Source organism: Patiria miniata, unplaced genomic scaffold (assembly GCF_015706575.1).
Source record: "Patiria miniata isolate m_02_andy unplaced genomic scaffold, ASM1570657v1 HiC_scaffold_24, whole genome shotgun sequence".
NCBI classification, from domain to species: domain Eukaryota; kingdom Metazoa; phylum Echinodermata; class Asteroidea; order Valvatida; family Asterinidae; genus Patiria; species Patiria miniata.
In genome coordinates this window covers 18,699,568-18,727,554 of record NW_024037063.1, presented here as the reverse complement: position 1 = coordinate 18,727,554, position 27,987 = coordinate 18,699,568, and the positions used below count along the sequence as shown (strand labels likewise).

General features: G+C 39.8%; 3 protein-coding genes across 6 annotated transcripts; all 3 read left to right on the top strand.

The window, feature by feature from the left end:
• Window positions 1-2,749: 2,749 nt before the first annotated feature.
• Window positions 2,750-11,079, top strand: LOC119731775 (draxin-like). The gene is made up of 8 exons (XM_038205040.1): window positions 2,750-2,902; window positions 5,194-5,326; window positions 5,786-5,896; window positions 6,537-6,610; window positions 7,788-7,866; window positions 8,451-8,705; window positions 9,305-9,400; window positions 10,174-11,079. Exons 2-8 carry the CDS (start codon window positions 5,224-5,226, stop codon window positions 10,299-10,301), a joined length of 846 nt encoding a protein of 281 aa, XP_038060968.1. The 5' UTR covers window positions 2,750-2,902; window positions 5,194-5,223; the 3' UTR covers window positions 10,302-11,079.
• Window positions 11,080-13,750: 2,671 nt separating this feature from the next.
• On the top strand, window positions 13,751-20,014 carry LOC119731773. Of its 2 annotated transcripts, none has more exons than XM_038205035.1 (5): window positions 13,751-13,790; window positions 14,467-14,688; window positions 15,638-15,828; window positions 17,714-17,836; window positions 18,185-20,014. In XM_038205035.1, exons 2-5 carry the CDS (start codon window positions 14,495-14,497, stop codon window positions 18,748-18,750), a joined length of 1,074 nt encoding a protein of 357 aa, XP_038060963.1. In that variant the 5' UTR covers window positions 13,751-13,790; window positions 14,467-14,494; the 3' UTR covers window positions 18,751-20,014. The 2 variants fall into 2 exon arrangements, with proteins under 2 accessions (XP_038060963.1, XP_038060964.1); XM_038205036.1 differs by lacking the exon at window positions 13,751-13,790 and adding an exon at window positions 13,872-14,103.
• A 429-nt stretch (window positions 20,015-20,443) lies between these two features.
• Window positions 20,444-27,286, top strand: LOC119731772. 3 transcript variants are annotated; one of them, XM_038205034.1, is made up of 6 exons: window positions 22,983-23,067; window positions 23,317-23,538; window positions 24,684-24,788; window positions 24,819-24,874; window positions 25,708-25,830; window positions 26,022-27,286. In XM_038205034.1, exons 2-6 carry the CDS (start codon window positions 23,345-23,347, stop codon window positions 26,585-26,587), a joined length of 1,044 nt encoding a protein of 347 aa, XP_038060962.1. In that variant the 5' UTR covers window positions 22,983-23,067; window positions 23,317-23,344; the 3' UTR covers window positions 26,588-27,286. The 3 variants fall into 3 exon arrangements, with proteins under 3 accessions (XP_038060961.1, XP_038060962.1, XP_038060960.1); XM_038205033.1 differs by lacking the exon at window positions 22,983-23,067 and adding an exon at window positions 20,444-21,593 and having other exon boundaries at window positions 24,684-24,874; window positions 26,022-27,285; XM_038205032.1 differs by having other exon boundaries at window positions 24,684-24,874; window positions 26,022-27,285.
• Window positions 27,287-27,987: the final 701 nt, after the last annotated feature.

The window sequence follows — 27,987 nt, the reverse complement described above, 5'->3', positions numbered from 1 at the left end:
GGTTACAAGCTACCTGGCATAAATTGTAAATGATGCAGTGAGCATTTTATGCGGTGCATGGTTACACACGGCACGGATGTCGAGCGTGAGAGATACTCCAGGCAAGCCGACTTGATATTCGCGCGCCGCTGCCACCGGGTGTAGAATTACAAATGAAGGTGTTTGAAACTCAACGTCAAGGTTGTGGGGGAGATTTAAGAAAAGGATAGATTTTCTCGCTTGTCTGTTTGAAATCATTCCAACATTTTGATATTGTGGTCAAGATTGGGGAATTTTGAATTCATTGTTTTTGGAGAATCATTATAAGAAGAGGATAAGAGTTGTTACCCATAGGTATATGGTTTGGATATGCTTTTGGGTAGGAAGGCAATAGGAATTGGGGATAGTGTTTGGTGCGGTTACTGCATGGAGTACAAATTAAGCATAGAATATTTTATTCCTTCGTCTTTGTACGACTGCTTGTACTACGCGGGGAGAAATCTGCTCAACTATAGTTTTTGCTACATCTGTTTGAAATGATTCTGACATCATCAATCGTTTTTTTTTTTGTGGTTGTTTTGATATTTTTCTCTTCTATAGGCATACCAATTTATTCAGTCTACTGCAATAATATTTACATACAAAAGCAGGAAATAAGTCAGGAAACCACTCCAATAAAACCTCACCGCATCCCTATTTTTCTAAATCTCAATTTGAAATCTCTTTAATTCCAAATCCGAATGACCTCGTGATCGCCTGTCCCAGGTTGTGTAATTTCCTCGAGGCGGTGTAAGCAGATTATTCTACGATAGCGTGGACGTCTTTGATCCTGGCTCAGTATGGGAATTCTTTGCAGTACATCACGAGTCCATCGTGCAGATTGCTTTTACACCTCAGAGAGACACTTGTAATTGTCAAGACGAATGACGACTAGACATCTGCACAATTGAGTTCAGTGTATAAGGCTTGCATTACGGGAAATTCAGAGCCGAAAAAAATACACGTTCGAGTTTTCTTTTATGTCGACCGGTGTCCGCATACGTCAGCGGCGCATCCATGATTTTCCAGAGGGGTAGGTGGCTGTTGATGTCCAATATATTTTTTTTCCGGGGGAGGTGAATATTAAAGCGATCACGGCGTAAAAAAGACCAAGGGCCTGGAGCAGTGATGAATCAATATTCGCTTTATTGAGTGATGACTTTTTTTCAGGAAGCTTGAAGAAATGTTAATTTTTTAAAATCATTATTTAACTAACATTTGTCAGTCGCGGGGGGGGGGGGGGGGGATTTAGTCAACTGTAGATCCGCCCAGCACGCGTACATGATTACACAAAACGGGTACCGAAACGTGCACATTAGTGTGTTGAGAGGATTTGACAATGAAGTGCGTGCAAGGTTACTTATGCCATGGAGGAAGGAATAGTCTATTCCTTCCTCCATGCTTATGCTCAGTATTTTGCAAGCAATTCGTGTTGAACAGCAAGAAGCACGTTGAAACTCAGACGACCACTTTCCAGTACCTCAGGGTTTCTGTAGAGTTTCCTTCCTATGATAGTCAACCGACGCTCACTCGCACCATAGAGAAAGGACTAGCCTATGATATGCCATGTACGCAACGGCGGATCCATGCAGGGACATCACCCCACCCCCACCCCCCACCCCCACCCCAAAGGAAAAAACCGAACCCACTTTGTTATTTTTGGGTTTTTTTAATATCGCAAAAAACAGCCAGCCACTGCGTACGCCACCACAAAACTCAACAAGAGCAATACATAGTGCCATAGTGACACACTTTTTGGGAATTGTTTCCCACCCCAAGGGCGGATTCAGGGGGGGGGGGGGACCAAAGGGGGCCATGCCCCCCCCCCAAAAAGGAAACCTTTTTTTTTTTTGTGACATCGCAATAAAGGCAGGCAATGAGTACACCACCATCTTTTCCTCAAAAAAACATTGGTTAAAGTGGTCAGAAATTGCCTCAGATCTTACCACAGAGCATCTAGAATCAAAAAAAATTTCGGGGCCCTTAAGCGGGCCCCGAACCCCACGCCGTAATTTTTTGGACCCACTTTTTGGGGGGATCAAAATTTTGTTTGCCCCCCCCCCCCCAATTGTGTTCTGGATCCGCCCTTGTCCCACCCACCCCCCTCGAAACAAAGTGTTCTGGATCCGGACAAATATACGTACATGTACATCGTGATTTCATTAAGTTGAGGTCTTAAAAACATTATCTGGCATGCTTCATTCTATTATAGAATTTTATCCTCAAGGGATTTCGTTCACAGGGTTTTTGAAAGTTGCATTACGAGTACCACACATCTTATGACACGATTCAAGGGGATGGGTAACCACACCCATTTTGTCTGACTAAGGAGGTTTTTATCATTTTGACTGGAAACTGATTTCCTTAAATATCGTCATACTATATTTCAAATCTTGATTGATTTGTTAATGCATTCGGTGTTTCTTATATTAATGTGTCGGCGGATGGCGGTGCCAGCATTTTCCGGGGGGGGGGGGCACATGTTTGGCAGTTCATGTAATTCGATTAGTTGGAGTCTGGACAAAGTTGAGAAGATTTTGTCATACATTTTTTTTGGTGTGTAGGCCTAAATATTGTAGGTATTTTTAACAATACATTATTATAATAGCGCATATATAAGAATATGATTATGTCAAGACGAAAATATTGAAGGCTAAACTTTTGTCATCATAAACAAAGGCTTATAATGGCCGGCTTGTTTACCGGTGCGGTTCAGACTGGTTTGGTGCAGCACCAAAATACAATGCACAAAGGATTGTCTGACACCCAGACTCTGCACCCTGCTTAATCTTACATGAATTAAATACCCCCTTGTTACCCGACTATTGAGTCACTTTTCTTTGAAGACGTCGAGTGGGAGCCATCAGTGCTGATTTTCTTGCGGGTAAATTCATATTTTATGACGAAAGTTTATTTGTTTTATCTGGTTTTACATGACAGTTTGTAGTCATTTGTTTTCAGTAGTTGGGAGAGAGTGATTTTCGGGTGGAAAATCGATAAACTAAGCTGTAATACGAGGGGGAAAACGAGACAGAAAAATGAATGTACCGGCCTTGGCTTTTTGTACTGTTCAGCTGTTTGTGAATTTGCATGTTAATGCTACGCAAAGAGCAAGGGTTCTTGCTCTATGGACAATGTAATGCTATAAATAAAATGTTGTTCGTTCTGGCCCAGTTTTCGGTTGTGGTACTCAGCTAGCAGCGTCATGTGACAAACCTTAAACGAAGAGATTTTTCTTACAGGAGTTTTACTAACAATTTTGCATTTCTTTAAGAATTAAGTCATGTAAGTGAACTGTATTTTTACGATTTAATTTTAATGTTATTGTTAATTTGTTATGCCGTTGTCTTTGCATTTGGTTTTCAATGAATTGTGTGTTTTTTATGTTTTTCAATGCATGTTTTCAAAGTTAGTGGACAGTTCGGATCATCGAAAATTCTGGATCACTTGATTAAATAGAAATTAATTCAAGTGTAACCACATTTTTATCAAGCTTTTTTTCACCCTGAAGGTCATTGGATATTGCTTAAACTTTACCCATGATCCAGTTCGGCGAGATATCCGCATTTTGTAACTGACCTGTGAAAAGAAGCACATAAGGCCGTTTTTTTTTTCAAAAATAAAAATAGAGGCGGCCTCCAAAAAGGAAGCGGGCGGGGATGCTAAACATGTTGTTTTTTTTTGTGGAAAGATTTCCATATATATACGAAGTTCACTCAACACCCTGTGTACAAACCCTATGAGATTGGACTGAAAAATTCTAAGTGTTTTCTTAGAAAATGCTTGTATTTTCTCACTGCTCAAATTGACTTTGATGACATGAAATTGCTATCTGGGGCCTTGTTAGTCAATACAGAGGAAAATTAGTGAACTTCGTATATGGAAATCTTTCCTTTTTTTTTTTTTAATCTGATTTCCTGAGGAACGTAGTCAACATTTATAATTTTTTTTCTTCACTATGTTTCGGTTTTCTTGTAACTAAGGACATAATCTCAAGTAACACAGAGTAATAATGATTTGGGCTTTTGAATTAACTGAATTGCTGTATTGAATTGAATAGTCCCGAAAAACACTCAATGCGCATGTTCAGTGCCGTCCCTGTCAAAGAACTAAATAAAAAGGGGAAGCCAGTACACATTAAATATCCACTGTCTTTAATTTATCCTTTACAAGTTTGTTATGAAACCTTGTAATTGTTAAAATTGACCTATTTTAATTTTTAATAAACCAATAATGTAATAAAATTACATTGCGTTTGTTGAATTCACAGTGCTGTAAAAATAACATAAAAAAGTAATTCATGAACAATCTAAAACATGACATTTTGGGCAAATGTTGATGAATGTTCACCTTTATTAAACATCCTAGTGAGCTGTCAATGTTCAAAACCACAAAAACTCTGCAGGACAGTTTTAGTGGAAGGGATGTGAATTGAAAAACTGTGTCACGCAGAGAGTCACTACACTCAAGCTAAAAGCACTGTGGAGAGCAGTAAAACGTGACCGAATCTGCATGCTTGCCCTGAGCTTAAACCACACAAAAAGAATTGTGCAGGGATTTGAAGTGTTATCCATACTCCACAGAAGATTACCTCAAAGGAATTTGAAGTGTGGGCGCTATTTCTATGGGCAAAAGTGGTTTTGAAAAACTTGGAGGGTTGTGAAATACAGAAGACTCGGAGGGTTGAAAGCCTAAGGCCAAAAAAAAAGTCTCCGGTTTCTGGTATGCACGCGCGTCGCCGTAGCCATGCGCATCGGCAAAATGAAAAAAGGTTTTTTTTCAATGTAAGATGATGTCTCAAAACCGACAAACTCACTGGTTTAACTGGAATCATGCTGCTGCACAATTTTAACATGTTTTTAGATGGGGTTACGATCGAGTATAAGCTTTATGTGGCCTCTCTGGACTCCCATATATTTTGCACTAAATTTAGTCTGGCACCATTTGCAGTCATCAGCCGACATTTGAAGATAAAAAAAGTAAAAAAAAAAAAAAAAAAAAGTCGCGTCGCCACACCACGTTTGGGGCAAGCTCCATACCAGAAACCGGAGACTTTTTTGGGGGGGGGGGGGCCTAATGATAAGTTTTGTTGCAGTAAACTTGCCACAAATTGATCACGCTTGTAATCTGTAGTATTTTATACATTTTTTTGTTTGTATTTTTTCTTTTTTTCAGTCTTGACCATCTGACATCAGAGATACCACAATGAGGGTTTGGCTGGTACTCCTCTTCACCCTGTTAGCTGTGTTGATACTGGCGGAGACCGGGGAAGCAAAGAAGAAGAAAGATAGACAGCCTCAATCAGACGGTAATTTGCCATTTCAGAAGTTTACAGTCAAATACAGGGAATCCAGATTTCAAACAATGCTAAATCAATAGAAATCTTGTCAACGTGGTAACTTCAGAAATACTTTACTTAGGAACTTGAAATTTGGTTTGTGGCTTGTTCTTGGTAGTCTTAAGAAGCTTATTGCTTTCGGGGCCGACAGGTCAAAGGTCAAGGTCACTATTTCTAAAACAATAGAAATCTTGTCAACGCTAATGCTTGAGAAATACTTAGGAACTTCAAATTCTGTTTGTGGGTTGCTCTTGGTAGTCTTATCAAGCCTGTTGATTTTGGGGTCGACAGGTCAAAGGTCAAGGTCACTATTGCTAAAACAATAGAAATCTTCCATTTTGGTTAGGAACACTGACTTTATGACAAACTGCCGGCATGCCAAGGGGATTGCGCAGGTCTCACTTGCAGTATTTTTGTTCTCTACACCAGTTGTCGACGCCGGCGAAACTCCGGAAGAAGGTGGACGTCGCCGTGGTGACAGGCAACGGGGGAAAGATAAAAAAGGCAGGAAGGATCGCGGACGTCATAATGAAGAACAGAGTAAGTTTGCCTTGGGGGGGGGGGGAATGATGTAAGTTCAATATTTGGTTTAGCTCTTTGCCGTTCTTTGCCATTCTTTGCTGTTCTTAGCCATTCTTTACCATTTTGTGCTGTTCTTTGCCATTCTTTACCATTTTGTGCCATTCTTTGCCATTCTTTGCTGTTCTTTGCCATTCTTTACCATTCTTTGCTGTTCTTTGCCGTTCTTTGCCATTCTTTGCCGTTCTTTGCCGTTCTTTGCCATTCTTTGCCGTTCTTTACCATTTTGTGCTGTTCTTTGCCGTTCTTTGCCATTCTTTGCTGTTCTTTGCCATTATTTACCATTTTGTGCTGTTCTTTGCCGTTCTTTGCCATTCTTTGCTGTTCTTTGCCGTTCTTTGCCATTCTTTGCCGTTCTTTGCCATTCTTTACCATTTTGTGCTGTTCTTTGCCGTTCTTTGCCATTCTTTTCCATTCTTTCATAAGCACATTATACTCAAGTGCTGTCTGAGTGCTTGCAACAGGGTTCCCGCAGTCATGGAAAAACAATGCAATTCAGAGTAATACAGTGTAATACAGTGTAATACAATGTAATGCTATGTCTTATGATGTAATACAATGTTATACAACCCTTAACATTGTTTGCTGTGATTCTTTCCAGCTGATGTAGAAGTAACAGGTGATGCAGATACCCCACCAGCCGACACCGAAGAAACAAACCCAGAAGAACCTCAGGTAATTTCAAATCTTGTCTCGTCATCCGCAATCTTATCCAACCTTCCTCAATCCTCCGAAATCAATCAGGCGCTTTTTGGAGGACTTTGGAAGATTGAGGCTGAATGACTGTTTTAAGAGCCTGTCGATTTTGGAGGATGTGCATTTGTGTCAATGTCTTAACCCTAACCCACCTCACTACTCCAAAATCCTCCTGGCGGTTTTGGAGGATTCTAGAGGATTGAGGATGAATGGTGATTGAAGCACATGAGGATTCTGGAGGATTGAGGATGAATGGTGATTGAATCACATGAGGATTCTGGAGGATTGACGATGAATGGTGATTGAAGCACAAGAGGATTCTGGAGGATTGAGGATGAATGGTGATTGAAGCACATGAGGATTTGGGAGGATTGAGGATGAATGCATTTTGAGGCAGGACTGTCTGATGATTTTGAAGGATTTAGGCGTTGGTTATCTTTCATTTAAACACGGGTGCAACATTTTGGGATGAGGAGGATTTTGGAGGATTGACGATGAATGCATTTTGAGGCAGGACTGTCTGACAATTTTGAAGAATTTAGGCGTTGTTGCCAAATTTTTGGAGGATTTAGGATGGTTCTTGGCAAAAAGGGCCTGGGGTTACGGTTAATTAAGCTGTACCTTGTGTTGTTTATGTTTCGCCATGCATACATGTAGGCCTAGATTATACCGGATACCATCTGCATCTGTAGACATGGGCAGGAAAGCATACCGTTCACACTTACACTGGGTTGTACGCGGGTCAGCTGTAGATTTTGGATTTTCTACCTGGGTAGAGCCTCTTAACCCTGGTCCTGATCAGGGTTGGATTTTACCTGGGGTAGAGCGCCAGACTGAAGCTGTGTTGGATTCTTGCTTGTGTGAAAGGGGTTCCTGAAATCTCCTTGTTGGACCCGGGTCCGACACAGATTTTGGATAGTGTGAAAGACCGTTAAGATTATATCTGAATCCATATCCGAATCACATATCCGAATCACATGGCCACACCATGTCCGAATCACATGGCTACAGATGGAAATAACCAATGGAAGCCACTTAATTGCTAGTGGCTGCGACCACTCCCTATAGACTCATGTGTCGTTGCTGGTCATAGCCATGTGATTCGGACGCGGCTGTAAGTTTGATATTAATGTTTTTTTTACTTGTTTCCACCCAGGTTATGCCTGAGCCAGAACCTGAGCCACAGCCACAAGGGGAGACTTCTCCTACAAGAAGGGGCAAGAAGGGACGTAAAGGTAAGGAAGCCTCACTTGTCCAATACATTGCTTGCACTTTTATGTTTGTACACTAGTCAGCAGAATCAGTGTTGTAATCAAATTACTTGTGATGGATCACAAGAAATTCGGGTGGTGGGGACGGGAAATTTTGATGGAACCTTTGCAAGACATGAAGGTTCTCGGACTCTTTCGGACATGTTCCTCACCCCCAGTATTTTTGGGCGGGGAACACCGCTGCCAATTTCCCGTCCCCCACCCGAGAAAAACTTGCTCAAAGTGAAGATAGGACTTGTACCACATACCCGTGACATTATTCCGCCCGAAATGGTATCATTCGGAAGAAAACAATCATTAAAGGTGGTTTTTAAATAAATATGCCCGCTGACACGTTTGTGTACGCGCCAGCAACTGAATCAGTTACAAGACCCCAGGATTTTTCTCAGTGTTCTCAACACTTGTAATATCCAGTTGAAACTTAACAAGTTAGTTGTTTTGAACAATTTTGTTGCTTCTTACCAAAAAAAATACACAAAAAAGCAAATGGACCTATGTACCTTTAACAGTGTCATCTACCTGTAAACTTGTAATTTTTGTTTTGCCAGGAGGAGCCAACCCAGACAAAGCAGCCCGCCGGGCAGCCAAGGAGGAACGCATGCAGACCAGACGCGAGAAACAAGCGGAGAAAACGGCGCGCAAGGAAGGCAGCTCAGCACGCAAGGAGGCCCGCAAGGAGGCCAAGAGAGAATCCAAGCATGCCGCCAACGCCGAGAGGAAACAAGCCCGTAAAGAAGCTAGGAAGATGGAACGACATTCCAACGTGACCAGCGATTGTAGCGAACATTCCGATTGTGCCTCAGGTATGTGATTTTGGTCCGTTTCTAATTGTCAGTTCACATACTGCCTGTTTGAACCCAACCCTCAAGATATTTTGGCTAACGAGAATTCGCAAGCCTAAAAAGGCTCTCCCAAAGTGCACAACTTTCAAGGTTAGTCTTGAGTATAAAAAGTAAAGGTAAACTCTGTCCCGAGCCAATATGGCTCATCAGGCTGGCATTTATCTCCGGTTTCAGTGGCATGAAACGACCAAGAATATTTCTATTCCCCCTGGATGAGATATTTGTCCATCGCAGGTTACTCCCTAGCTATTGCCGGTACCCATTTGTACTCCTGGGCAGAGAGAGGCAAGTGGGGGTAAAGTGGCTTGCCAAAGGACACAAGGTATGGCCCGCAGCTGGATTTGAACCCCTGACCCTCTGATCATGAGTCAAGAACCCTAACCACTAGACCACACTTCCCCAAGTCTTGAGTTATAGCGTGTTTTAGTTTTGTATTTTTCCCTAAGCTAGCTCCCCTTATGAACAACTTGCAGAGTGTCCAACACATTGTAGACGGCTTCTAAATGCCTATCTTAAAACCTGGTACTCATAATACAAGTTATGCATTAACTTTTTTACAGGAAGGTGCTGTCAGCAACGTGGGCCTCTGCAGAAATGCCGCGTTTTCAACAGGCCAGAGGGCGGCAAGTGCTTTTCGGATTGTGTTTGCGCAGAAGGTAAGATATAAAGTAGAGTTCCCTAAACAGTAAATGGTGCTTCTTGACCGCTTACAAGAGCCCCGTGGGATGGACTACCACTACACACGTACTGAATCATGCGCCTATGGTATGCACGATTGAATTTATTCTGAATGCCACAAAACCGTGAGTGAGCGTCAGCCATGACAGGTAGTGCGTTCAAGTCCCTGCCAGAGGGGGTAGTTGTGCACGGAGTCTGTATTTCAGAGTAAAAGTTTGGAGAGCCCTGATGCTAATCAGAGTAAGGCCCCATCTGAAACAGGTACTGCTATGGCAAAGTCAGCATCACCATTGTAGTAGGCAAAGATCATACAGCCCCACGCACAGTAGGTAGTAGGCAAGCCTTCAAAGCTGTGATGGATGGCAAACACTGTGAGAAAAACGCAGCGCCAACACGTAGTGCTTGGTCAACACAACATTGTAGAGTGCCATCATGACAACCATACACAGCACAGGTAGTGACCATTTTGCCAAACGATGTAGAATTTTCAGTTATTTTTCGTGAAAATAAGCCTACTTTCTAGTTTACAATGCACGATGTGGTTGCTAACCAAATGCTTGCCTACTGCAATGGTGTCCGATCAGGGGGAAATGAGATGGTCACACAGTACTTTGACGTCATACGATGAAACCCTATTGAGCACCTTTGATTATGTAGAATTATCTCCAAGGAGTGACCGTTTGACACTGCACAGCAAAATTCTCAGAAAAAAAAAGTGGTTCAAAGACTCTGTTGTTTTCTCACCGTGCAGGCCTGGAGTGCTTTTTCCGTGAGGGGAAACAACCTAGGCAACCAGGCGGTAACGTCAAGGGTCAGTGCCGTCAAATCGCAGCCGACGAACCAGCGACCAATCAGGAACAAGGCCAAAATGAAGAGTAAATCGCGACGATCGGAGTTTGAAATGACAGGTACAGGGTTCGGAACAAGATGCATTATGGAGAGAGCAGGGAATTGCGAAAGGGTGGCGCACTAGTTCATGTAGTTTTATCATTTTTATTAACGTGCTAAGTAAAGTACTAGCTGTTGACTGTTTTCATATTAACTGTTTGAACTTATCAATTTTTAAAACGCGCAAATTACAAAATAACCTTTTGCTAATATTTGTTTGTATGTTTGCATTTTTGTAAGTTTTCTTTTTAGCATTTTGTGTTTTTAATGTTTTACAGTACCAGTTTTCTTTTCAAATTTGATAAAAAGTGTGATTTTGATGTTAATTTCGAACATGTAGTTAAAAGTTCAGTGTGCTGGCATACGGGCCTACGGGGATGTTAACATAAATATGTTGTTGACTTGTTTTTATTGATTGTGTGTGTGGATTTTGTTTTTTTTTATTTTGTTTTTTTATTACTTGTTTTTTTTTGGCAAACATGCTTAACGATGCAAACAGACGATACATGTATATTCCATCATTACGAAAATCTGTACTTCGGGATATTGTTTAAACTATGTTGTGCTTTCTTGTTGTACTTGAGTCAAGCAATGAATTTGACGTATGACTTTTCGTAGAATAGCGTATTACAAAATTCTTTCATTCTCTACCAAAGTATAGTAGGAAAAAAACTTTAGAATGATTCAATCATGATAAGTCATTTTTTCAAAACTTTTTAATTACAAAAAAAATAGGCCCAACGTTTGAATTGTAAACTTGAAATGTTAAGGGAAAAAACCCTGAACTTGTACCGTTTCGCTGTTACACACAAAACTTTACTATCAATGCAGGATAATTAATATGCAAATTACAATATACAGTCGACTCCCGTTAAAGCCAGAGTCCATCATTTGCAGCTATCCAAAAAGTAACTGGCGTAATTATTGTTGAAAAACATGCTTGGTGAAAAACATGCTTGAAAGATAATAAGGGGACTAAACTCCCTGTGAAATTATTCTTTCTGGCAATCTGTCATTTTGAAGAAATCAACAAAAGAATTTCAAATTAGTAGTTCGTTTTGTTATTCTGCGAAGTGCACGCAAGCATTGGCACGACACACGCGCGCACAGTTGCTGTAATTCGTCGGATCAGTGCGCGACATCGCGTAGCTGCAATCGGCTCGGTGAGAACGTGTCTCTGATACTGAATTCAGGCCCAATTCAAAACAGGATTCAGCAGCTTTTGATTTGAAATCGAGATCCTAGAATGTTGTTTTTCTTGAAATATGCAGCTAAAGCTGAGCTGAATCTTCATCAGCGTAGGTTGTTCAGCACCCTTCTTTAGATCTTGAGCACTTTTGTTGCTTCAAATGAACAAAATGCACAAATTACAAATGATGGACTATACTTTTAATACAAACACTGGTGATACAAATTCTGATTATAACAAACAGAAATGCTTGATCCTGTCTGTGCATTTATGTGCACAATGAATGGGACTGATGCTCCTCTTATTAATACAAAATTCTGATATAACTAGCATTTTGGATAGGTCTAGGTACTTACGAGAGTCGACCATGCAGTCTTTGGAACCATTTTACTCCAAGACAATTTCAGTTGCCTATGAGTACAAGAGTCACTGCATTCACTTCCAGATCAATTTACTGATTAACATGAGTTTTCTGATGTGCCAGCTTTTTGGGCTAAAAACGCACCGAAGCAAAAATAACTAAAGCCATCTTATTTTTGTCAGACTTCTCATAATCATAGTGGAGAATATTGCTGTACGCAAAACAAAAACCCCAATATTGTTATTAAAATGTTAAAAATGTATTCCTAAATCATCATAGCCACCGCATAAATGAATCGAACTGTAAGAACTTTAATCATATTTTACGATTATTATAATTGTACTTTTGTAAAGCAATGTAACGATATGTATTAAAGCTTTTAATACTGTGAATGTGTGCTCTTTCTCTTGTACAGGGTGAGTCAAAAAAACGAAACCCAAATGTCGGAACCATTGTTTTAGTGAAGTTCTGCATGTAGCACGTTCAAAATCTAGGATATATGAAAGCCCAATTCTTAAGCTTTCTTTTAGTACAAGAATCATTCAAATCACTCATGTAATTTTCAAATCACATAGGGATGTGTGTGAATTGTTTTCACAGAACTTTAAATTAGTGGTTGTGTTTAAGATCCCGTAACTTGAAAAGTACATGAGTGATTGAATGATCCTTGTACTAACAGAAATGATCTGAATGATTCTTGTACTAAAAGAAAGCTTATGAATTGGGCTTTCATATCCTAGATTTTGAAAGTGCTACATGCAAAACACTAAAACAATAATCCCGACATTTGGGTTTCGGTTTTATTTACTCACCCTATACTACAAATATTTACCCACTTTAAAAGTCTTGTATATTAATATTTGATAATTCTTGTTACAGTCGCCGGCATTTACTTAATATAAAATTCTAGATATCATTGTTAACAAGCAGACAACCCGACCAGAGTTCAAAGTACGCACAAGTCTGGAAATATCTATCTGGCTCACACACATGAGGCCCGATTAAAAAAAAAAAACGCTGATCTTTTTTTCCAATTGTCCATGACATTCCAATGTTGTTATGGTGTAAGATTTCTTGAAAATGAGACCGGGCAAGCGTAGTTAAAAGCTGGTCCCAGAGTGCTGAAACTTCTATTCATTTGATTAAGAATGGATTACTAGAAGTCTTTTCATGCATCTGGTCTACACAATGGGCCAGATTTTAGCCCATTTAATAGCGTCACAGGGTAATCCTATACAATAGCACTGCCCGGCTCACAACTGACAGTGAGCAGCAAAGAGGACGCTAGGCTGGCCTTCTGGGACCAGCACATATTACCTCTTAATCTCATCAATGACGCCAGGCTTACATCTGAAAGAATTGGAGTAAAGCAACCGACTTTAAAGAAATTACATCAAATTTGTCTTTTTGTAGAACTAGCGAGTCATCCCAGATAATGAACTTGACAATGACCCCAAAAAATGAATGTACATTAAAGCCTACACATAATTGTGAAAAAAAACCACTTCTTTAATAAAAGGAAAACCGTGACACACAGTTGTACGTTTCTTATTTGTTTTCAGTCTTTGTCTTTCTCTATGTGCATTTATTTTTGCAATTTAATTGAGTAATATACCCTCGCCCTTCCGTGGCTTAGAACCAATCAATTGTAATTATCCACTTTAAAAATTAAACCTCTGTAATTTGATCTCCAAAACTTTACTGTATCTTGGAGAAAAACATGACCATTGTCAGCTTTCTCTGCCACATTTTATGTTAAGTAGTTCTTCTTTTGATAAAAACCCCCAAATAAACCAAATTTATGACGGCTTATGCGCCCCCCCCCCCCCCTCAATTTGGGTACCGCCCACTGATACGATCGACAGTGTACTATTGAGATATCGATTGAGGGCCTTTTGTAAACAATGCAGGTAACTTTTGGCATTATTTGGTGAGTGAACTTTTGGTCAATTTTATCTTCTAAACTTGGGGAAGTTATGGGAATATATGCCGAATAAACTGTATTATTATAACTGTCAAAGTCTTCTGGAAATATCACACCACCTTTTGGTTTGGTCACATTAGCAAGGGAAATTTGGGACACTGAATTTTAGACTATTTTCCTGAATGTAAACTTGTCAAGCATGTCAAGTGTGATTGTGAATGCACGGGCGGCATTGCTGGCAATTGACCTATCGCCGTTTGCGAGTTAGCCACGCCCCTTAGACAACCCGGCCCTATGGAGTTTTTGTTCACTAAGTTTTGTTAGTCTCAGATTTTGCGCATTTTTCGCCATTTTTAAATTTTTTATATCATGAAATTAGAGTCCCGTTATTGGAAAATATTTTCTTTACTCTTGATACACAATCGCAAAAGTGGCGCCAGGTTGCAAGATTTTTCGACAATGGTGTTTTTCAGCAGACAAGACTCAAGAGGAAAGATTCCCAAATCTGGCCATCACTAATTTGACCTATCAGCTATCAGAAAGTGATAATATGCCCTAAAAAGACAAATTTAGCAGGGAAAATATTGCAGTATTTATTAAGAAAACGCCTAAGAAATGAGAACAGAATTCTCATAACTGTAATGTTGCATGTCTTTCAAACTTCCCCATTTGATTATTTCAGGAAAGTGGCCTTTTTGTAGACAGCAACCATGGGCGACAGTAAAGACTTCAGTGATGAAACGGAGAAGGATTTTAATAGCCGTATGAGGAGTATCGTCAACAATGGCATAACATGCATGACCATGGCCCTTGGGTTTGAAACTGGTTTATTCAAATTGATGATTTCCATGGAAACGCCCAAGACCTGTCAAGAGATTGCTGATGCCGGCAAATTTAAAGAAAGGTGAGGCCAAGTAAAAAATAAACCAGTTTCTCGTACCGGCCCGATTCCTTTTTCCTGCTGGTATCTACTATCCTTTATTTATTTATTTTGTTTTAAACCTTTCCAAAACAACATTGTTTATTGACTTGGCTTTCCCAAGGACCAAATTGTTTGCTCAGTCATGCGGAAATCACTAGAGCATGAAAAGTGGACCACAAGTTGAAAACTACCTTTTTCAACCCAGTTTTCACTGCCTAGGAGTGATTGAAAGCAAATATGTGGAAAGAATTCCATACTGGGCCACCACTCATATTCCCTTAATATGACATGAAAAGTACCAAAAGTTGTAAATCTGACGAGAAAACATTATTTAAGGAGTGCAAAAATTCTTTAATAATACTTTACCTTTTGTCATGGCCCATAGACTTCGTGCAGGAGGTCTGAGTGGTGGCCCAGTATGGAATTCTTGATCTGGTTACAGTTATAACAGCAAGCCATTTCACCACATAACCAAATGGCACTCCATACCTCATAGTTGTACGTGGATACTTCTGAAGCACTTTTCTGAAATTCTCGCAATAGTAACACTGTGAATAAACTACACCATTTGAATGATCCGAAAACACTCTTTCAGCTGGTATGCCGTTGATCTATGGGCGGCCAAACATACCAATATGCCAGCTTGCTGAAAAGCAGTGAATAAATCTGTGTTGAGGGTGTTCTGTGTGTGAACCACCAACATAGAGCTGGATAGCTCAGTTGGTAGAGCACCGGAACGGCAATCCGGAGGTCGCAGGTTCAAACCCTGCTCCAGTGTCAATTTCTTTGTTCAACTTTTAAAAATACTATAACGTACCTTGTCAGTTTTCCTTTGTGGTTTGTTTAAATAGAAAAATGCACTCTGGGACGTTGACTACGCTTGCATTGTCTTGTGTATATTCAAACTTGGACTTTTATCTTCACTCGCTAGGTACGTGAGGGAGTGGCTAGGATCGATGGTGACGGCACACATCGTCAGTTATGACCCAGTTGAAGAGAAATACTGGATTCCTAAACATCGTCACTCTATCGCACAGTCCCGAGGAATGGCCATGTGCACCCCGACGTTGAGCACAGCTTTCTTTGATGTCGCCGATTGCTTCCAAAAAGATGGACCTCCAGGTAACAACGTGAAATAATTTTTCCTTTTTTTCCCCTGAATCATCATCTTACTGCAACTGAGGATAATCACATGTGTTCCATCACCTTCTGAAGCCAGAAATAAGGTTTGATTGTAGAGATGAGTTCTAACTTTCGCTTGTGTGGGTTATTGACCTTGTGTTCTTGGGCAAGACACTTTACAGCAACTGGTTCTCTCTACCTAACAAGGAGGCACACCAGTTGCAAATTGCTCAAAGATAACTATTTGTTTGTTCCTGAATCATTTTTGCATTGCAAACTGAGGAAAATAACATGAAACCGAATTTGAAGGTTTGGTCGAAGAGATATTCTCTAGCTTGTGCGGGTTCTTGGTTGTGTTCTTGGGCAAGACACTTTACAGCAACTGGTTCTCTCTTCCCAATGACGAAGTACACCAGTTGCAAATTGCTCAAAGATCACTATTTGTTTGTTCCTGAATCATTTTGGCATTGCAAACTGAGGAAAATTACATGAAACCAAATATGCAGGTTTGGTCGAAGAGATGATCTCTAGCTTGTGCTTGTGTGGGTTCTTGTTCTTGGTTGTGTTCTTGGGCAAGACACTTTACAGCAACTGGTTCTCTCTACCTAATGAGGATGTACATCAGTTGCAAATTGTTCAAAGACTGAGGGAAATCACATGAAGCCAACAAAAAAGGTTTGATCAAAGAGATGATTTGAGATTGTCCTTTGTGGGTTCACTGCATTGGTTGTGTCCTTGGGCTAGCCAGTTTACAGCAATTGCCACCAGTTGCAAATTGCTCAAAGATACAGGTTTTTTTTGTTCGTCCCTGAATCATTTTTTGCATTGCAAAGTGAGGAAAAGGACATGAAGCCAAAATGAAATTTAATCAAAGAGATGATTTTACCTTGTCCTTTGCGGTTTCACTGCTTTAGTTGTGTCCATGAGCTAGACATTTTACAGCAACTACTCAATGAGGTGGAAGACCAGTTGCAAAATGCTAAAAGTTAAGAGTGAAGCCAAAAATGAGGGGTTGATCGAAGAGATGATTTGAGCAAGTCTCTGCAGGTTCACTGCAAAAGTGCATAAATTGGTTACTGTCCTTGAGCTAGACATTTTACAACAACAGGTTCTTTCTACTCAATTAGGAGGTTCACTAGTTGTAAAATTGCTCAAAAATGAGGCTTTTTTTATTTGTTTTTTATCATTTTAGCATTGCAAACTGAGGAAAATTACATGATTTCAAAAATGAGGGTCTTGATCGAAGAGCTTATTTTAGTGAGTCTTTGTGGATGTCTTTGTGGTTGTGTCCTTGAGCTAGCCACTTTACAGCAACTGGTTCTTCCTAACCAATAAGGAGGCACACAAATTTCAAATTGCTCAAAGATGAGGTTTTTAAATTTTTTCCTGAACAATTTTGCATTGCAAACTGAAGGTTTGTTGAAGAGATGATTTCACCTTTTCCTTTGCGGGTTCACTTGATTGGTTGTGTCCTCAAGCTGGACACTTTACATCAACCAGTTCTCGCCACCAAAAAAGTTGATAAACAAATTGCAAAATGCCCAAAAGTTTGAGCATACTTGATTACTGTGGCAGTAGCGGCGATTTCTCACGCCTTGCGAGCAGACTGGCTCCTGGCCCATACATTAACGATACTGATCGTGGGGCGGGAACCAGGCTACTTCTGGCAAAACAAAATTAGTGTCTGGCTGGAAATAATTCATAATTGATAAAGTAATACTTCCACAAGTAAACTTCGGCCGATTTTTTTCGGTGGATGTCTCATTCAAAAGTGAATAACTTTTGTATTGCTTGAAAAATAGCCAGTTAGAAAAGAGGTCTATTTTACAGGATGATATTTGTAAAAAAAATAGGAGGGAGTTTATAAATCCTCTTTTGTTTATAGGTGTTCCAAATGAGAAGTATGACAGGTTTTATGCACAGATGACGCAGGTCCATGGGCCCATGTTCCAGAATGAGTTCATCACGGATTTCTTTCCTTCCATGCCAGACATTCAAGCCAAACTGGGTAAAATTCTTAATTTTTGTTATGTTTTGTCTGTTCTAATCACATCTTGTACACATATATGCAGTCAGTTGCAGCATAGCATTTTGGTGTAATTCTTCCATGCCTGTTTCGGACACTTTTTTGTGTGAAAGTGATTTTCTGTTGCAATTAATATGTACCTTCAAGCAAATTGGAATTCTTAATCGTGAGTGGCAGTGGCGGATCTATGGGGGGGGGGGGGGATTGCAAGCTAGTCAGATTTTCTATTGCAATTTTTATGTATATTTTTTGGCATTCTATTTCTTATTATTTTCAATGGCTTATCCAGTATAATACATGTTTATATGTTGGATTGTTTTAACGTTTCAGAGTCGGGCCTGAATGTACTGGACATTGGCTGTGGAGCTGGGACGTCAACCATTGAAATGGCCAAACGCTTCCCGAAAAGCCACGTACACGGACTTGACTTCTCCGTTACGGGCATCAAAGAAGCGCAGGCTAAAGCCGACGCAGCGAGCGTGACAAACGCGACTTTCATCTGTCAAGACGTCACGGTGCTACCCGCAGATTGGACCGACAAATTCGGTTACGCGTTCGCTCACATGGTCATCCACGACTTGACCGACCCGGATACAGTGCTCAAGGGGATTTTCCGCGCGCTGACTCCAGGGGGCACTCTGTCCGTCGTCGATCCCAAATCGCATTCAACTCTCAAGGGTAACCTATCCGAGGATGTCAAGCATAGTCACATGCTTTACAGCCTCAGTTTGCTGAATTGCGTACCGACGTCGCTGTGCAAGGGGGAGGGCGCAGCGCTAGGGGCGGCCATGGGGCGAGAAAAGGGGCAAGCATTGATTGAGAATGCTGGCTTCAATATATCTTCCATCAGTGATGCCTTAGGTGCGCAACATTATTTGTGTATAAAACCTCTCTGAATTCGTACATTACACAAATAATTTAATTCCAATGAGGAGAATAACTGAATTTTGTGTGTGTTCATGCAGTTGAAGCATATATTTGATATATTTTGAAAAGATCATTGCAGCGCTCTATTTGAAACTACACTTTCCTTTAATATGAAAATATCTGAAAATTTAGCTACAAAATTAAGGAAGTTAGTGATGTCATTTACAATTCAAATACCATGGAACTGAATTGTATCAGATTTATTTAACAATCTGGGGAGTAGAAAAATTCAAAGTTTGATGAATTAGAAGGTACTATAAGGAAGAGTGGGCCATTTGCAGCTGTCCAAAAAGTAACTGACCAAATTGTTATATAAAAGCTTACTTGGTTTACATATTGTAATGAACACTAAATTCGCTGTGAAATTAGTCCTTTTGGCATGCTGCCATTTTAAAGCAAACAAAATTTTCGTTTGTAGTTGGGTGAATCTGTGAATGGGTGCAAGCATTGACACGGACACACACGCGTGTGCGGTTACTATTTGTCGGTTAAGTGTGTGACCGCGTAATTTTAATCAGCTGAATGAGAATCATGTTCCGAATGCTGATTTTGGGATCATGTCACGAGAGGGCGCAATTCAAAATATGACTCTGAAACTTTTTGAATTAAAGTCGAGATCCAAAACACGTGTATTTTGTTTTCTCAAAATATTACAGCATACACAGAGCTGAAACTTCATTAAGTTAGTTGTTAAGCACCCGACTTAAGATTTTGAGCACTTTTGTTGCTTTAAACGAAAAATTATTCACAAATGACAAACTGTCCATTCTACCTTAAACTAGGTTTCAAAGTTGATTGAAAAGTCGTCAATGGCAAAATATTTTGATATACATGTAGTCAAAATACATTTAATTCTTTCCTTTTTTGGTTGGAAAAAAAACAGTCATATATTATCATGCCTTATTTAGTACTCTAATACATATTTAGTATCAACTTATCAAGTAGTGAATTAATTTCATTTTTATGGAATAATGTTAAGTATTCAGTGGCATAACTGATTTGGCAATTGTTTTATTTGAATGTACCTTTCCAAAGATTTTGCACCATGTATTGTAAATGCGACTTTTTCTGAAATTGTGAACTAGAAATTGATATATTTTTCCAGTAAGTCTTAAATCTCAGGAAATAGTCTAGGAGAACTTAAAGGAAATGCATTTTGAATTGATATCTTAATCTGCATTTTCCTAAGTAGACCAATACTGCATAAATAAAACAATTTTATATGATAAAAATTATACTGGGTTTTTTTTTTCTTTATTAAATCAGAAATGTCGAGACTGATAAAACAATTAACAAAAATTAGGTGTTCCGGAAAATCTTTTGTGACAAAAGAATACTTTGGCTGTCCCAAGTTTGCAGTTCGTGAATTTGCAATCAAGATAGTGTGAAATGATATTGGATGACTTAATGCATGTTCATTGTACATGTAGTTTCAACTAACTACATGTTAAATTCATTTACATTTTAAATTACTTATAAACTGAAAAACAAAACAGCCCACACATTAGGTACATGTGTCATAATCAAACTTTGCTAGTCGGCTAGTTAAAAATAGGTTTCTGATAAAAAAAAAATGAAAAAATATAGACCCTCCTTTACAATGACGCATTGATTTCCAAATATGGACTTTCCTTGGCAAAATTATCCTCATTTGAAGTGAAGTTCTTCATGTAGCACTTTCAAAGACCAGGCTTTAAAGCCCAATACATAAGCTTTCTTTTAGTACAAGAATCATTCAAATCACTCATGTAATTTTCAAATCACATAGGGATGTGTGTGAAATGTTTTCAATTTGCTGAGAGAACGCACACCTTTTTTGTGATTCGTGGACAGAACTTTAAAACGGTAGTTGTGTTTAAGATCCCGTACCTTGAAAAGTACATGAGTGATTGAATGATCCTTGTACTAACAGAAATGACCTGAATGATTCTTGTACTAAAAGGAAAGCTTATGAATTGGGCTTTCATATCTTAGACCCCGAGGTTGTTTCGGATGAGGCAGCTGTCTCAGCCAAAAGTGCAAAGCCCGACTCTTCAGACGAACCTTTGCAAGTCCAGCCAACCGGGTTACATGCAGTTCCCACCAATGATGCCGCCCAGCTGGATGTGGACCCACCCGCCACCTCAGCCAGGTGGGGTTCCTAGAGTGTAACCTTCCGATGAGCCAACAGCCAGTAACGACGCCCAAGAAGAAACCCCTACGCAGTGCACACTAGGGGGAAGAGATCGTCGGCCAGTAGCATTGATGTGAGGTCAACCCACCACAAGCTGTAGACGAGATACGTAGCCTATAGACGAAGACGTTACTGTGCTGGTCATCAAGTTCCAGTCCATTTCACTGATGATCTTGGACATAAGATCCGGAGATGAAGGGAAGTGGAATTAGCTACTCCATCCGCCCTGAGTCCCACGAAGTTACTTTGCTGAGGAGAAACCGCCTAGTAACTGATGAGTGTTATGCTCTTGAAATGGACACACAATGAACCGTTTCTCTGATGAATAGGATCGGATGTAGTTATAAGTTTGTAAATGTTAGAGACAACATTTCTTTTTGCAGGGGTGAGTGTAGAGGCCATGGAAATTGGTCACCCCCTTTTTCAATTTTGCCCCCTCCCCTTTTATTAATGTAATAGTCCAGGCTTTGCTTTACCTCTGAAAATAATGGACTGATCCAAGAGTTGCCACATCAGCAAGGGACAGGAAATTAAGTTGGTTTCATTGTTCTTACAAGCAATGACCCTGCCAACATCTGCCATAAAGTTGTCCTCGCATTTCTGTATCTTTGGCTGACAACTCTCCATTATTTCTTACAGGTATGTTGATTTTAACTTTCATTTCTGATGATTCACATTCATAGATTTCCTTTGATTCAAGCCTTTGCATTGTGTTTAGTTGTTTTAATACTTTAGACTGTTGAGACTTGAGGAAATAAGTAGTTTAGTTCTGAAACATTCGATTCCTCAAAGTTTGTGAAGAAGTTCATTATTAAGTTAAGGTTCAAAGTTCCTTCATTGGATTCATTTATTCTGTGAAACTTATATAAGTGTTGAAACATGAAGTTTTAGACAACTGTGAGATCATGTTCTGATTGATGAATTAGTGTTCAGTTGAAGACAGTTGATTGAGGAAAGTTTCACTGTTAGACCCAGAATTAATTGCAAGGTTTCTTTATGCAAGAAGTAGGAGTGAAGATGGTTTCAGTTGAGATGGATTCTCTGAAGCATTTGTACACGTAGAAGTTTAGCATATTTTAGTTAGAATTTAAGTTATCTATATTTTAGTTAGAAGTTAAGTTGGGAGTATATGCCGAATAAACTGTTGGGAGTATATGCCGAATAAACTGTATTATTATTGAAAGTCTTCTACAAATGTCACACCACCTTTTGGTTTGGTCACATTAGCAAGGACAATTTGGGACACTGAATTTTATTAGACTATTTTCCTGGATCTGAACACTGCACGGCAAGTCACTTGTCAAGTGTGTGATTGTGAATGCACGGGCGGCATTTGGCAATATTGACCTATCGCTGTTTGCGCCGTTAGCCACGCCCCTTACTAAGGGCCTTAGTTAGACATGTTAGACAACCCTATGGAGTTTTGGACACTAAGTTTTGTTAGTCTCAGATTTTGCGCATTCTGCGCCATTTTTTATATCATGTAATTAGAGTCCCGTTATTGGAAAATATTTTCTTGACTCTTGATACACAATTGCAAAAGTGGAGCCAGGTTGCTCCTAGAACTATGAGGCTCACGCGGAGCGCTCTAGGAGTAGCGCCAGGTTGCAAGATTTTTTCCGACAATGGTGTTTTTTCAGCAGATTCAAGAGGAAAGATTCCCATATCTGGCCATCGATCACTAATTTTTCCCCTCAGTGAACTATCAGCCATCAGAAAGTGATAATATGTCCTAAAAAGTCAAATTTACTAGGGAAAATATTGAAGTATATTTACTGAGAAAACACTTCAAAAATTTTCAGACCAGTCTCATAGTCATAGGGTGACAAATGATGGCCAGATATGGGAATCTTTCCAAAAAGAATTCAGCATTTTTCAGATGCTGACACATAACCATGGCGCCAATTACAGCACCACGTTCCAGAGTCGTATAGAAACACTCACAATATATCCGCTGGCGTTTATACGGGTACCCGGACGGCTCCTACCATTTCGCGCGTATATGACTCGGTCAAAGTACCAGCGTACCATCCATAACCTCAGAAAATCAAAGGTTGTGCTCGTACGTTTGCTGCATGGTTTTGCTCGCATAAATTTGCAAAAAGATTCATATGTAAGTACTTATACTGAAGAAGTACGAAGTGACGTTTCGCATTTACATTTTGGGTTTTTTTTCGAATCTCTGGAACGTGGCGTTGTAATTGACGCCATGACATTTACGGATCTAAGTGAATTATACCTATTACATTTGTATTGTAATTAATTAAGTTACATCATAAGACCGTGCACCAAGTTTATGAGAACAGAATTCTCATAAATGTAATGTTGCATGTCTTTCAAACTTCTTATTTGTTTATTTCAGGAAAGTGGCCTTTTTGTAGACAGTAACCATGGGCGACAGTAAAGACTTCAGTAATGAAACGGAGAAGGATTTTAATAGCCGTATGAGGAGTATCGTCAACAATGGCATAACATGCATGACCATGGCCCTTGGGTTTGAAACTGGTTTATTCAAATTGATGATTTCCATGGAAACGCCCAAGACCTGTCAAGAGATTGCTGATGCCGGCAAATTTAAAGAAAGGTGAGGCCAAGTAAAAAAAAAATAGACCAGTTTCTTGTACCGGCCCGATTCCTTTTTCCTGCTGGTATCCTTTATTTATTTATTTTGTTTTAAACCTTTCCAATACCACATTGTTTATTGACTTGGCTCTCCCTGGACCAAATTGTTTGCTCAGTCATGCGGAAATCACTAGAGCGGTGGCATGGGTGGCTTGTGCGTAAAGTGCTCGCCTCTCACCAAGGTGACCACGGTTCGAATCCTGGCCGCGGATCACATGTGAGTAGAGTTTTGCGTTGGTTCTCTCCTGTGCCACGAGGGGTTTTCTCCGGGCCCTTTGGTTTTCCTCCCTCCGGAAAAATCAAACACTTTTGATCTCGGGGCTGTGCTCTGGTCACGAGTCAATGTGGCCAGCAGCCATAGGCGCCTTTACGTGCCAGCGGCCCGACCACGTTGTAGCCGCATCCTTCGCAATTCAGCATACCAGCTGCGAGTAAGGATGATTAGCCTCCCCAAATTATTATTATTATCAGAGCATGAAAAGTGGACCACAAGTTGAGAACTCACGTTTTTCAACCCAGATTTTCACTGCCAAGGAGTGATTGAAATCACCACTCATATTCCCTTAATCTGACATGAAAAGTACCAAAAGTTGTAAATCTGACGAGGAAACATTATTTAAGGAGTGCAAAAATTCTTTTATAATACTTTAACTTTTGCCATGGCTTTGTGCAGGAGGTCTGAGTGGTGGCCCAGTATGGAATTCTTTCCAAAATAAGAAAGTTACGCCTGTTTGTTCATCTGGTCCCAGTTATCAAACTGCAAGCCATTTCACCACATGACCAAATGGCACTCCTAACTCAAATTGTCCGTGGATATACTTCTGAAGCCCTTTTCTGAAATTTTTGTAATACATGTAGTAACACTATGAATAAACTACACCATTAGAACTCTTTCAGCGAGTATATGGTTGATCTATGGGTGGCCAAACATACCAATATGCCAGCTTGCTGAAAAGCAGTGAGTAAATCTGTGCTGAGGGTGTTCTGTGTGTGAACCACCAACATAGGGCTGGATATAGCTCAGTTGATAGAGCACCGGAACGGCAATCCGGATGTCGCAGGTTCAAACCCCGCTCCAGTCAATTTCTTTCTTCAACTTTTCGCTAGGTATGTGAGGGAGTGGCTAGGATCAATGGTGACGGCATACATCGTCAGTTTTGACCCAGTTGAAGAGAAGTACTGGATTCCTAAACATCGTCACTCTATCGCACAGTCCCGAGGAAGGGCCATGTACACCCCAACGTTGAGCTCAGCTTTCTTTGATGTCGCCGATTGCTTCCAAAAAGATGGACCTCCGGGTAACAACACGAAATATATTTCCCTTTTTTTCCCTGAATCATCGTCTTATTGCAACTGAGGATAATCACATGTGTTCCATCACCTTCTGAAGCAGAAATAAGGTTTGATTGTAGAGATGAGTTCTAACTTTCGCTTGTGTGGGTTATTGACCTTGTGTTCTTGGGCAAGACACTTTACAGCAACTGGCTTTCTCTACCTAATGAGGAGGTACACCAGTTGCAAATTGCTCAAAGATAGTTATGTGTTTGTTCCTGAATCATTTTCGCATTGCAAACTGAGGAAAATTACATGAAATCAAATACGAAGGTTTGGTCGAAGAGATGACCTCTGGCTTGGTTCTAGTTCTTGGTTGTGTTCTTGGGCAAGACACTTTACAGCAACTGGTTTCTCTACCTTATGAAGAAGTACACCAGTTGCAAATTGTTCAAAGACTGAGGGTTTCTTTAAAATTTGTTCCTGAACAATTTTGCATTGCAAACTGGAGGTTTGTTGAAGAGATGATTTCACCTTTTCCTTTGCGGATTCACTTGATTGGTTGTGTCCTCAAGCTGGACACTTTACCACCAAAACATGTGATTAAACAAAATCAAAATCATGGCAAAACAAAATACGTGTCTGGCTGGAAATAATTCAAAATTAATAAAGTAATACTTCAATAAGTCAACTTCAGCTGTTTTTTTTTTGATGGATGTCTCATTAAAAAAATGACTAACTTTTGTACTGCTTGAAAAACAGCCAGTTAGAAAAGAAGTCCATTTTTCAGGATGGAAGTTGTAAAATGGCACAAGGAATTTAACTTTATCAGAGTTTATTTGTCCTCTTTTGCTTGTAGGTGTTCCATATGAGAAGTATGACAAGTTTGATGCTTTAATGACGCAGGTTCACGGGCCTGTTTTTGAGAATGAGTTCATCACGGATTTCTTTCCTTCCATGCCGGACATTCAAGCCAAATTGGGTAAAATTCTTACTTTTTCTCATGCTTTGTCTCTGGGCTGTTCCAGGACACAGTGTCCCTTTAAAGTCCAGTCAGATTTTCTATTGCAATTTTTATGTATATTTTTTGGCATTGTATAAATTTCTTATTTGTTTTCAATGGCTTATCCAGTATAATACATGTTGATATGTTGGATTGTTTTAACGTTTCAGAGTCGGGCCTGAATGTACTGGACATTGGCTGTGGAGCTGGGACGTCAACCATTGAAATTGCCAAACGCTTCCCGAAAAGCCACGTACACGGACTTGACTTCTCCGTTACGGGCATCAAAGAAGCGCAGGCTAAAGCCGACGCAGCGGGCTTGACAAACGCGACTTTCATCTGTCAAGACGTCACGACGCTACCCGCAGATTGGACCGACAAATTCGGTTACGCGTTCGCTCACATGGTCATTCCCAACTTGACCGACCCGCACAGGGTGCTCAAGGGGATTCTCCGCGTGCTGACTCCAGGGGGCGCTCTGTCCGTCGTCGATCCCAAATCGCATTCAACTCTCAAGGGTAACCTATCCGAAGATGTCAAGCATAGTCACATGCTTTATAGCATCAGTTTGCTGAATTGCGTACCGGCGTCGCTGTGTAAGGGGGAGGGCGCAGCGCTAGGGGCGGCCATGGGGAGAGAAAAGGGACAAGCGTTGATTGAGAACGCTGGTTTCAATATATCATCCATCAGTGACGCCTTAGGCGCGCAACATTATTTGTGTATAAAACCCCTGTGAATTCGTACATTACACAAATAATTTAATTTCAAGGAGGGGAATAACTGAATTTTGTGTGTTCAGTTGAAGAGGATATTTGATTCATTTTGAAAAGATCATTGCAGGGCTCTATTTGAAACTGCACTTTCCTTTAATGAAAACGTTATCTGAAAATTTAGCTACCTAAATAAGGAAGTTAAGATGTCATTTACAACTCAAGCTGTGGATCTGAATTGTATCGGATGTATTTTTTATCTGGGGAGCAAAAAATTTCAGTTTGATGAATTGGGTAAAAACAGTCGTGTATATCATGCCTTATTAAGTACTCTAATACATATTTAGTATCAACTTACCAAGTAGTGAATCAATTTCATTTTTAATGAGTAATGGTCAGTATTCACTGGCATAACTGTTTAGGCAATTGTTTTATTTGAATGTACCTTTTCAAAGATTTTGCACCATGAATTGTAAATGCGACTTTTTCTGGAAATGTAAACTAGAAATTGATATATTTTTCCAGTAAGTCTTCAATCTCAGGAAATAGTCTAGGACAACTTTAAGGAAATGCATTTTGAATTGATATCTTAATCTGCATTTTCCTTCACTTCATTTGAAGTGAAGTTCTTCATGTAGCACTTTCAAAGACCAGGCTTTAAAGCCCAATACATAAGCTTTCTTTTAGTACAAGAATCATTCAAATCACTAATGTAATTTTCAAATCACATAGGGATGTGTGTGAAATGTTTTCAATTTGCTGAGAGAACGCACACCTTTTTTGTGATTCGTGGACAGAACTTTAAAACGGTAGTTGTGTTTAAGATCCCGTACCTTGAAAAGTACATGAGTGATTGAATGATCCTTGTACTAACCGAAATGATCTGAATGATCCTTGTACTAAAATAAAGCTTATGAATTGGGCTTTCATATCCTAGATTTTGAAAGTGCTACATGCAGAACTTCACTAAAACAATAGTCCAGACATTTGGGTTTCGGGTTTTTTTTTACTCGCCCTGTACTACAAATATTTACCCACTTTAGTCTTGTATATTAATATTTGATAATTGTTGTTACAGTCGCCGGTATTTACTTATTATAAAATTCTAGAAATCATTGTTAACAAGCAGACAACCCGACTGGAGTTCAAAGTACGCACAAGTCTGCAAATATCTATTCGGCTAACACACATGAGGCCCGATTAAAAAAAAAAATGCTAATTTTTTTTTTTAATTGTCCATGACATTCCAATATTGTGATGGTGTAAGATTTCTTGAAAATGAGACCGGGCAAGCGTAGTTAAAAGCTGGCCCCAGAGTGCTGAAACTTTTATTCATTTGATTAAGAATGGATTATTACTAGAAGTCTTTTCATGCATCTGGTCTACACAATGGGCCAGATTTTAGCCCATATAATAGCGTCACAGG

Bases quoted from the DNA above. Each gene is read 5' to 3' on its own strand.
- LOC119731775 (XM_038205040.1), top strand. From the start codon at position 5,224: ATGAGGGTTTGGCTGGTACTCCTCTTCACCCTGTTAGCTGTGTTGATA. The intron at 8,706-9,304 runs GTATGTGATTTT...ACTTTTTTACAG, and splicing joins ACATTCCGATTGTGCCTCAG to GAAGGTGCTGTCAGCAACGT. The intron at 9,401-10,173 runs GTAAGATATAAA...CTCACCGTGCAG, and splicing joins GGATTGTGTTTGCGCAGAAG to GCCTGGAGTGCTTTTTCCGT.
- LOC119731772 (XM_038205033.1), top strand. From the start codon at position 23,345: ATGGGCGACAGTAAAGACTTCAGTAATGAAACGGAGAAGGATTTTAAT. The intron at 24,875-25,707 runs GTAACAACACGA...TTTTGCTTGTAG, and splicing joins CCAAAAAGATGGACCTCCGG to GTGTTCCATATGAGAAGTAT. The intron at 25,831-26,021 runs GTAAAATTCTTA...TTAACGTTTCAG, and splicing joins GGACATTCAAGCCAAATTGG to AGTCGGGCCTGAATGTACTG.
- LOC119731773 (XM_038205035.1), top strand. From the start codon at position 14,495: ATGGGCGACAGTAAAGACTTCAGTGATGAAACGGAGAAGGATTTTAAT. The intron at 15,829-17,713 runs GTAACAACGTGA...TTTTGTTTATAG, and splicing joins CCAAAAAGATGGACCTCCAG to GTGTTCCAAATGAGAAGTAT. The intron at 17,837-18,184 runs GTAAAATTCTTA...TTAACGTTTCAG, and splicing joins AGACATTCAAGCCAAACTGG to AGTCGGGCCTGAATGTACTG.